Source organism: Pocillopora verrucosa, chromosome 3 (genome assembly GCF_036669915.1).
Source record: "Pocillopora verrucosa isolate sample1 chromosome 3, ASM3666991v2, whole genome shotgun sequence".
NCBI lineage: Eukaryota > Metazoa > Cnidaria > Anthozoa > Scleractinia > Pocilloporidae > Pocillopora > Pocillopora verrucosa.
This window is the reverse complement of record NC_089314.1, coordinates 6,118,796-6,129,896: the sequence shown is the minus strand read 5'-3', so window position 1 is coordinate 6,129,896 and position 11,101 is coordinate 6,118,796. Positions and strand designations below refer to the sequence as shown.

General features: G+C 35.0%; 1 protein-coding gene across 1 annotated transcript; it reads left to right on the top strand.

Moving 5' to 3' along the window:
- Window positions 1-33: 33 nt before the first annotated feature.
- Window positions 34-10,925, top strand: LOC131777357 (ephrin-B2a). Its single transcript, XM_059093643.2, has 7 exons — window positions 34-404; window positions 5,554-5,861; window positions 6,713-6,814; window positions 7,007-7,276; window positions 7,444-7,516; window positions 8,743-8,808; window positions 9,617-10,925. Exons 1-7 carry the CDS (start codon window positions 289-291, stop codon window positions 9,684-9,686), a joined length of 1,005 nt encoding a protein of 334 aa, XP_058949626.2. The 5' UTR covers window positions 34-288; the 3' UTR covers window positions 9,687-10,925.
- The last annotated feature ends 176 nt before the right edge of the window (window positions 10,926-11,101 follow it).

The window sequence follows — 11,101 nt, the reverse complement described above, 5'->3', positions numbered from 1 at the left end:
ATTCGCCCAATCAAATGACAGGAATAGATAATTACGAGTTACCTCCTACGGAACTTCACGAGTACGGCTATGCTTGAACGTTAACATGTTGTCACCCGATTATGACTGACCTTTGAGACGGAGAAGGCACACAATTTCCTTTTCCCTTGGTTTATTTGTAGGTTATTTATTCACGGAAAAAGTGCCTTCGTGTTCGAATTATTAGTTTGTACATATCATCAATAATTCCGTTGCAATCATTGCTTGGATTACGACACTACTGAAAAGGAAATTTTGGCACGGAACAATATGGGACGTGAAAATCGTCTTATTCTGTTGTTAGTTCACGTTTGTATTGAACTGGGTGTGCTTGTGAGTGGAGCCATCGTGTACCCATCGTTGCACTGGAGTTTTCAAAACCCCCTGTAAGTACTGGTAATAATTGAAGTACACCTTCACTGTTGTATGTATCTACTCGTATTAAAACCAGACTAATTTTAATACTACAACTGGAACAGTCACCTTCTTTAGAGAAGTCAGCATATAATAGGAACATAGTGAAGCGACGGCCGATTGATTTTGTTTTAAATAAGAGATCTTAACGACTTGATTTTGACGTAATAGAAAATGAAGGAACTCGATACTAGAATAATATCTAACAAACCGCAGAACACGTTCATGCAAATAATTGAAAAGGCTTTGAACCATAGGTGAGAAAATAATTAAACTTTAAGACTTTCCCGTTTACATTAACTACTAAATTCCCTTGTGCTTGAAGAAATAGTATTTTGTACAAGACTCAAACGGATTTTTTTGTCGAATGACCGAGAAGTGTCTATGCACAGCTGTAGACGATTTGTCGCACGGTCCTTGTTTTTTTACTCCGTTTTTTATGCACGACTTTAGAGCGTAGGAGAATGAACTTTTATTCTAGGGAAAGGCTTTTTGTAATGCATTTAGAATGAAAGCTGACACCCGCAAATCAAGGGTCATCTTCAAGGGAAAAGTGTATTTGCTTAAGCTAAAAGCCTGTCGTGTCTTTTCTATAAGAAGAAATGACAACAAGTCCAAACTACCGCGTGATTCTGGCTTATAGCCATGTAAATAGGCAGGGTTTCAGACCTCTCAATATTATTTTTGGAGTCATATTACGTTGCATGGGGCAGTTTTGTAACTACTGTCAGAACTTCCTTCTTCCCTAGCCTTTAGCACTTATCTTTAATGCGCTCTATTTTTGGGGATAAAAATTTCAATAATCATTTTCCTTTATGGATTTCAAACTGAACCTGCAATACATCGTTTGGTCAAAATTTTTTGATCGAAACAAGTTCATTTGTTTACCCCTGAAAAAAGCTTTATTTAGACAGTGTTTGAATCAACCGAGTTCAGATATCTATCACTCACATCCAATTTAACTTAAAAGTTCCTCCTGTTACGAATCAAGTAGCACTACGAACCAAACTTCTCCAGTACGAAATAAAAGTGAGAGAAGATAGCTGGCTTTTGAAAACTAGAGAACAGCTTGTGCGTCATGCATCTACAAATAGCTATGTTATTTTTACAAAGATATAACCCAGCTCTTCCAACTCCTCTAGTTTTGAATGCAAGCATGTGTTTAGATGTATGATAAATACAGACATGTGCATCACAGACTGACAGGTGTTTCAGTTTGGAAGTCACTTTCATTTATCAAAAATAAAGTTTCCTGTTCCTAGATGCCCCTAGGACATGCTTGTGGCTGACAAAAGTGCTAGGAGCAACTTTCAAGAACATTTTGTAGCTTTTCTTTGTCATCGATCACAGTACACTCTGTAGAGAACATGGAAGAGTGCTTTGTATTTGAATGTTGTAGACCTCAAATAGCAAATCAAAAGTTTCAATATATGCAATACATTAGGAACATGAATGGATATATACAAAAGTCCTCATTTTACTTACATGTGTAAATCGTATCTACAATAGTAATGCTTTATTAGGCACTGATTAGGAATGCTTTCCTAACTACTAAATTGAAAGGGAAAGTTGAAAGACTTGTAATAAAAAATTATTGTACTCTGTTTTTCATGACATCATACAATATTTGGAGTAAGCCAACTTCCAACTTTGAGGTTGTTTGAAGGATTTTATTTAGGACTTCATGATCATTGACTGAAACTAGAAACAATGCACTTATTATAATAGAAATATCATTTGATTTTTAAACGAAACAGTTATAGCTGCAGTGCTTTTGTTAGCCAGCTAATTCCACTTGGTTATACATTTTCTTAAAATTGTTTATCTTTTGTTTCTTAACAGCAGTGGGAAGTAGATATATTTGTAACAGACAACTGTCTCTGCCATAAAATTTCATCTCAATATTTTATAGACAATTAAAACTCCATAATTAGTACAAAAGATCTTTGTGTCCTTTCTATTTATTCTTGATGATGATGAATGCAGACTTCAAACATTAGCGGCATATGTAAAGTTGTTGCCTATTGAAGTATTCTTAAAAGTGATACATCATTTTTAATGGGGGCTCCTTTATCATAGTTGTGTTATTTACTAATAGTTATAAATGTTGTAGAACTTTCTATTCTTGGTTTTGTTGAGGTTGGGAACATGAACAGTGATAAATTTAGAGTGAGTTTAATGACTAAAACTTAATGAAATATTCTAATGTGTAAGCAAAACAATGCTGTTTATTTGCTAAGCTGACAAAATTATCTTCAGAGTGGTGCCAAGTATTCAGTCTTGGAATTTTATCATTGGATGTATCTGATTTTTTGAAATGATTATTAACTATCTTAGATATATGTCATGGCTGTTAATTGTTTCTCAAACTTTACCTTGTTTTCACACTGACAATCAAAATTTGAAGCAAAGGAAACTGAAAATTTCAATGATCTGACGATCTGAAACATCAAGAAGAGAAATTGAACAACAATATCTACAATGCAGCCACTGGACCAGATCCAATTTACACAACAAGATCCAAAATACAATTAGTGTTAAAAGGTTTCAAAATTCAGTGACTTTCCTTTCTGAGTTGTAGCCAAGTTACATATAAGCAACAAACTCTATTGATTAGTCAGTTACATGTATTCAGTGTAACACCATCCCAGTTGTAATCAACCCATGTTTTTTCCCAAGTTGAACAACAGATTGACAGAAACATTGCATAATGATATTAAAGATAAGTTAGAGGTATTATACTCAGCACTAATCAGGTGTGAATCCCATTTATGGGACTGATAAGTGGAAAACACACAGGAAATGGCCTCTTGATATAAGAATTTGATAATGTTTTTATCTTTAGAAGCAGGGTTTAAACTGTTCCCGTGTGGTTGAATCAATAAAACAACTGTGGATAAAGATTGCATTTAAGCATCTTAAGTCACATAGTTCAAGGTTAAGCTGGTTTAGAACTTTTTTATCAGTTGGTGTTTTGATCAAGATAAGAATTCACAGACTCATGAAATCTTTATTGTTTATTGTTATGATCATGGCAGAATAATTGATTCTTATCTTTCAGCAAGAGGCAGAGGTGATTGAATATTCTTTGCAAAGTTAATAAAAGTAAGAGCATAGGTTAAAATTGGCTTGGCAGGTTTTAAATTAAATCACGTTTTGCATTTCTGCCTAACATCTAAAAACAGTAATTTAGTAGTTGATGTTGTCAAAAATGGAGTTGACACAGTGTACCCATTACGTGGTACTTATTAATTATCTTCACATCCTGCAAAATGTTTGCCAAAGGGCACTTTTGTGTTTCGATTTCCCAATGCTCTTAATTGAGAAAGATCTTGGTTCTTAGCTCTAAGATATGTGGTGTACAGGAACCTTATGGCTGCACTGAGAAATCTGTTCATCATGCAAAAAACTTACAGGTACTTGCTTTGAGTGGATTCAAACTTGCAAGTTGCTGAGTTGTGACTTGAGAAATTGTATCTATATCTTTTGTTTCTGCTTGTGGATGACCATTAAAATTATGATCACAATAAAGACATCATGTAAAAAACAACAAGGTTGGTTCTGAACCTTGGAGTTTGCCTGTTAGTGCACTGTAATTGGAAAACCACATACCCTAAAGTATAATGTTAGCTTATTGTTTATCAGAAAAAAAGACATCAAATACAAGTAATAGGTATTTTAGAGTCAGTTCACTTCTTTCCCTGCCCTTCTAAGATAACTTGCTCTTTCCTCTTTCTGTTTTTATTCTGTCTGTCATTGTCTATTTTATAAGAAACCTTCAACATGAGCCTTCACCAGGCCTTGTGGTTCTCCCCAAGATTCCATGACTCAGGATGTTCATCAAAGATTCTTTGAATCTTAGCAAAGAATGACAGACTCTTCTTAAAATGCTTCAGCTCTCCAAAGAGGATTGTTTAGACAGGGCCTATCTATCTAAGTCCATTGCTCCTCTTAGGGCATAGGGCTTCAACAACAGTCCACCAGAGACAGATCTCTGTTCTGGACCATCCTTTTTCACTGGCTCCATGAGTGGTTGATCTTTGTGATGTCAACCTGGAGGTCATGAAGCCAGGTGTTCCTTGGTCACCCTCTCTTTCTCTTGCCTTGGGGATTCAAGCCGAGGGCCTGTCTTCTGATATTTGTTGGTTGACAAAGGGTGTACCCTCTCCATTTCCATCTTTACCTTTTGATTTCATCTTCTGCTGGTTGTTGGTCGGTCTCCCTCTGGAATTCTGTTGTGCTGATGATGTCTGGCCAGCAGATCCCTAGAATTATTCTCAGGTCTTTAACAAGTTGCTTATTAGACAATTGTGCATAATGAGGCTGCTCCATTGTAATTTGTTTCTGACTGGAATGATCTCTCTCTGTGGTCTTAGCACGATTCAATGTCCTTTTAAAAGGTTAACATTATAAAAGTAACTGAATGTAATGGGTTGTTGGAAGCTTCACATTGACTCAGACCGCTACACGAGAAAACATCACGTATGATCTTTTGCATAATGCTCCTTCAAGCTGTTGAAAAAGATTTGGAATTGTCATAGCTTTTCACATTGGTAGGTTACTTTTTCATTACACACCCTTGCATTCTTTTTTTGTGTTATTCATGCCAAGACTGTGTGATAGGTTTAACTGCTGTAGCTGTTTACTCCTTACACCCTAACATCAGTTTACACATTCTCCTTACTGTTCTCTAAACATCTTCTAAGATGCTGACAAGGAGAATTCGTTTAACAATCAAGGGCCTCTTTAGTTGATGATCATTTCCTTTATTCTCAAGACCTTGAAGTCAGATTCAGAGGTGATATTGTAAGGAGAAAAAGGATGCTTGTCACTCTCAGGGGCTTAGGGGTTGTGGCACAACAATTGCACACTTAAAAACAAAGCATCATAAATTTTACAAATTTAAACATTTTGAAAATGAGTTACAAAAGTGTAGCAGCCTGAGGATAGCAGTGATTGCTTAAGCTATGGCAAAGGTTTACTGTGCAGCAAGAAAGGACTGAACACTGTGAGGACCTTGAACAGTTGTCAGGCACCTGTTACTCACTTAGGATTTAATTGTTATTTTAATAGTTTCGCCAGTTATATGCATCGTAATGATTTTCCTTCTTTATTTTTCAGATTTAAAAAAGGAAATTATCGCTTAAATGTCCTTCCAGGGACTAAGCTCAACATAATATGTCCACATGTAGCAGTATCTCTAGTGGAGAGACAGGATACTGATACTGGTTTTAACTGCGAAAATTTTTGGCGAGTAGATTTTAACAGTTATCAGACTTGCAATGTGAGCGAAAACAGCATACCACAGAACAAGATATTCTTATCGTGTGATGATCCACGTCAGATGCAGTTTGAGACACTTGTGTTTCAGCCTTTTAACGCTGACCCGTCTCGAGTATTCAGGAAAGGAAAGGTCTATTATTTCATTTGTAAGTGTGTTTTGTGTCTTATAATATTTCAGCAAACATAACACATGGTCTCAGCTTTGTCAATTCTATGATTTTTTTTTTCTTTTTAAAAAAAACTTCTATCTTTCACCTAATTAATAATCATCCATCTTTCTCTCCTGTATGGCAAAAGATCAAGGCCTTTGAAGGTAGATCAGAGAGTCCAGCTTTCATAAGGCTGGAAATCCGTTATTATAATTGCCTTTCAAGAGAATGATATAAGATGCAATGCAATCAATGGTTCTTATTCCCTTCAAACTTATCTTTTAGTAGTGGTCAACTATATGTATGAAAATTAAATAACAGACTAAGAAACTTGGAAAGCAAGCAGGACTTGCTGTACTTCCATTAAATATAATAGCATCTCTCACCAGCATTTGGAAGTTAAGAAGATTGTTACCTCCTCTAAGAGGATGTTCTTCATGATACACACCTGATGTTTTTCTTTTCTGTTGTTTAATTCAAGGTCAGTAGACCGTTTCCTTATCCCTAATTGCCTTAAGCTCTGATTTATTCACTTTGATGAAGAGCTATCACTCAAAATGTAAGCTTTGAAACTCAATGGTGGACAATTTACATGATCAACTTAGTTGATATATACTAAATTACTTTGTTATACTCTCCCACTGACACAGTGCCACAGTTTCTTCAGAGAAGTACTGCCCTAATTGTATTACTTTGTTTACTGAGTGAAGAAAAACAAATCAAGATTCCTGTTTTTCACAACAGGAATGTTCATGTAGCCTAGCTCTTTGGGATTTGAATTTAAAAGCACTATCTTCATTTCTTGCTTCTGATGTTTTTATTTTTATTTTCTTGTATTACACCTGCAGCTACCTCAACTGGATCCTATGATTCATTGAAGGGAAGAAGTGGTGGACATTGTCTAAAAAAAAACATGAAAATGCAAATATATGTTTGTACAGGACCTGAGGGTAGGGTTATTTTATAAACAGTTTCTAGTTATGTTATCAATCAGACAGTAGCAGTCCTTGTTCATTAATCAGTAAATAAATTACAAAATGGTATCTTTTTCTCATTCATTTTCACCCAACTTTGACTTCTGAGTTCCAAAATTGTTATAACATGTTGAATGATGGGTATTTTGTGCTTTTTCCTTTTACTAGATACAAACTGCACTGATGAGAAACCTACTACTAAACCACCCCAGGTTGCTGTAGAAACCTTTATAACAAATACAACATCAGCCCCAAGTACAGTTAGGGTGGAAACGACAAAGTTGTCTTCTTCAAAACAGCCATCACCTCCTCAAACTAACAGCACTGAAACTGACATACTATCCCCTCAACCAAGTTTTCGTGGTCATCCAACTTTAGGAGATCAACCTCTTGCTGAAGCAAGCACAAAAGGAAAAGATAGTTCCCACAGTACGAATGGTAAACATCATTGCATGCATGTACCTTTTAAGCGTAGATAATAACTTCTAGACCACTTCCAAGTTCTTGTGGTTCAGTGTAGCAATCAATTAACTCTCTTTTGATTTGTTATCCTTTAGAGCAGTAGGGTTTTGTTTCTATTACATTTACGTTTATCTTTTTCACAGGAACAACTATACTTGGTGCTTCGCTGGGAATTATTCTGCTTATTTCAATTGGATTCAACTGTTACTGTTTCTGGTGTGTATGAAGTAATCTGCTCACATATTTATTAATCAATTGTTGATAATTGATTTAAACTTTCTGACGGTGATTGAAAAAATTGATTTATAACAAAGCTAGTAAATTTGTCTAATCAAATTCAATTGCTCAAGAAGCTAGAGTTGCTCTCAGCTACGCCTCAGGCAACTCTTACGCATCTTTTGTGCTCTCCAAACTTCCTGCATGCTTCATATCTCAATGAATGCACGCTGATGTATGAACCAGTTGTTAATTTTACAAGGTACATCTTTATAAATCTCATTTTTTGTTATTTCTGAAAATGCTAAATCTTGTGTTGTGTCAACTATACTAGTGGTGTTTACTCATAGGAGATTTACATTCCTAAGTCATCTCTCCCAATGTTTTGCAATTTGTCTAGAAATCTATGTGGTTGTATGAGACAGTGAAACAAGTAATCATAGCCATTACAATTTCCTCAAGTGTGATTGGGGTGATTTCCTCAAATGATTAGTTGGTAACAGCTGACTCTTGATTAACAAATTGGACTCCTGCTTCGCAGTTGTCTGATTTTGTTTGTTGCTGGTATGATTACAAACTGAATTGATCAAGGGACAAATTTTGGTCTAGAAAAATTTTTGTTTTGTTGGTTGCATCTGCATTAAAAATTTCAAAGCTATCAAATTTTGTCAGGGCCTGATCTGTTCATGAGACCAGCCAGCATAGTTGCTAAAAGACTCCACCTCCAATTTCCAGGATTTATCCTAAGTCATTTTAAAATTTTAGAATCCTTGAGTTTTGCAGCAAAAGACAATTTTTGCCTCTCTAATGAGCTGATGTCAGTTCAATTACATGCTTGTTGAAGCTTATACAACAAATTACTGTCAAGTTTTTTTACAGTTTTGTTTATTTAGTTTATTTTGCCAAATTTTTACCCGCAACAAATTTTGATGGCAGTGCATGTGAAGATTTGTCCACTTTGGCCAAAATTTGTCAACCACAAACCATCTGCTCTTGAAAAATGTTGGTGATGACAGAAAATTTGTCTCAATAAACAACTTTGTTGCTAGTGCAGAAAGGCCCTAAATTGAGATCAACCAAGAAAAAGAAAAAGAAAATCTTATTTGTACCACTGGGGCTTTTAAAGTGTTATCAATTTTGGTGGCAAACCTATGAGCTCCAAGTTTTATCTTTTCTGTGGAAAGGGTACCAGAATATTCTAAGGCATGTCTTTCTGTTTTTTTCAGGAAGCTGAGATTACAATCATCAAAACAGGGTGAAAAAAGCGGTCCTCCCTCAACACCAACACCTGTGTAATGATTTCATTCACAAAAATGATGTAGTTTAGATATAATATCATCTTTATAGATATCAGTTAAAATTTATGATAAAAAAATGGCAGTAATTACTGCTAAATAATGATAAAAAAATGTTTCAGGTTTGTAACACATTTAAATCTCAGTAAATTTGTTAGTATCGAAGTTTAGACAGTGTCCCATTGATTCAGTAATAGTCAAGCTCTGAGTGTCTTGGCAAGCCTATACATTTAATAAAAACCTACGGGGAGAAACAATATGTATCTGGCTGCAATACTGGGATTGTTCAAAGCTCTCCTTGTTTCATATTCAATGCCTGAAACAAACTGTAAAAATCTGCAAGTCAGTGTCGAAGGGACTTACACATTACACACTTAACTATTTTGTATTGGAGTGTTAAAAAGACACTGGCTCAATGTGGACAGACTAAGCTGTGCTGCTTATGGAAGATAAGAATGGTCTTTTTATATTATGTTCACTTTATTTATGTAAATTAAGATATCAAGAAAAAGAAAATCATTATTTGCTAAGGATAGAACCAGTGGCCTCAGAAGTTGATTGGGTTGAAATCGTTGTGTCATGTATCCAATTTTTAAATATCAATTGATTGACTCTTAGCTATAAAGAACAGTTAGTGTTCAAGAAATTAATCACTTGTTCATCCTTTATAAGAGAACCCTTTATATGTATGTAAGTAATTTAAAGTGTTATCAATTTTGGTGGCAAACCTATGAGCTCCAAGTTTTATCTTTTCTGTGGAAAGGGTACCAGAATATTCTAAGGCATGTCTTTCTGTTTTTTTCAGGAAGCCGAGATTACAATCATCAAAACAGGGTGAAAAAAGCAGTCCTCCCTCAACACCAACACATGTGTAATGATTTCATTCACAAAAATGATGTAGTTTAGATATAATATCATCTTTATAGATATCAGTTAAAATTTATGATAAAAAAATGGCAGTAATTACTGCTAATAATGATAAAAAAATGTTTCAGGTTTGTAACACATTTAAATCTCAGTAAATTTGTTAGTATCGAAGTTTAGACAGTGTCGCGTTGATTCAGTAATAGTCAAGCTCTGAGTGTCTTGGCAAGCCTATACATTTAATAAAAACCTACAGGGAGAAACAATATGTATCTGGCTGCAATACTGGGATTGTTCAAAGCTCTCCTTGTTTCATATTCAATGCCTGAAACAAACTGTAAAAATCTGCAAGTCAGTGTCGAAGGGACTTACACATTACACACTTAACTATTTTGTATTGGAGTGTTAAAAAGACACTGGCTCAATGTGGACAGACTAAGCTGTGCTGCTTATGGAAGATAGGAATGGTCTTTTTATATTGTGTTCACTTTATTTATGTAAATTAAGATATCAAGAAAAAGAAAATCACTATTTGCCAAGGATAGAACCAGTGGCTTCAGAAGTTGATTGGGTTGAAATCGTTGTGTCATGTATCCAATTTTTAAATATCAATTGATTGACTCTTAGCTATGAAGAACAGTTAGTGTTCAAGAAATTAATCCCTTGTTCATAATTTGTAAGAGAACCCTTTATATGTATTTCAGTGGTGGCACAATTGACATTGTTGGCATTTGTATGTAAATACCTACACCTTACAGGCCTTTGTGTTTTGACTAATGTAAGAGCATGTTTTGAAGAGTGATTCATGTAATCTTTTTTGTTTTATTTTTGGGAGGCCAAGTTAGTATTAAGCAAGTAAATTTCAACTGTATAGTACTGTGTAGAAATGATTTAAACATTTGCAATGTTGTACCTTTTTGAAAAAATTAACATTTACAGTTAGAACTGTTGTTGGGTCCTGTTGTAACTGTCATGAATAAGAGAGGTGTCAATACAGTCAAACCTGTATTAGGCAGTCCTCCTGTATTAATCACTACAATTTTCACCTCTATTAAGTGGTCACCCTGTGTTAAGGAATCCATCTTGCCTGCTCAGGTAGCCAATCAAAACACAGGATTCACTTCCAATTGCCCCTTGGCACTACCAGCATTATAGCAATTTTTTTATCACCTTTGTTCGCATTATGGCTGCTGCCAATAGGGAACCTGTGAACTTTATCCTAATAAAAATCTAATAATCTGATATACATATACAGTAAAGTGATCTCAATCATTTTGTTAGTGGTGTGTAACAGTGATATATGTAGCCATTTTTAACCCTCTTAATGCTACTGACATGATCGTATGGGGAGCAAAATAATCTAGTCTTAAGTGATAAGGGTTTAGATATATAAAGGATTAAGAAATTCAGCAATATCAAATGGTCT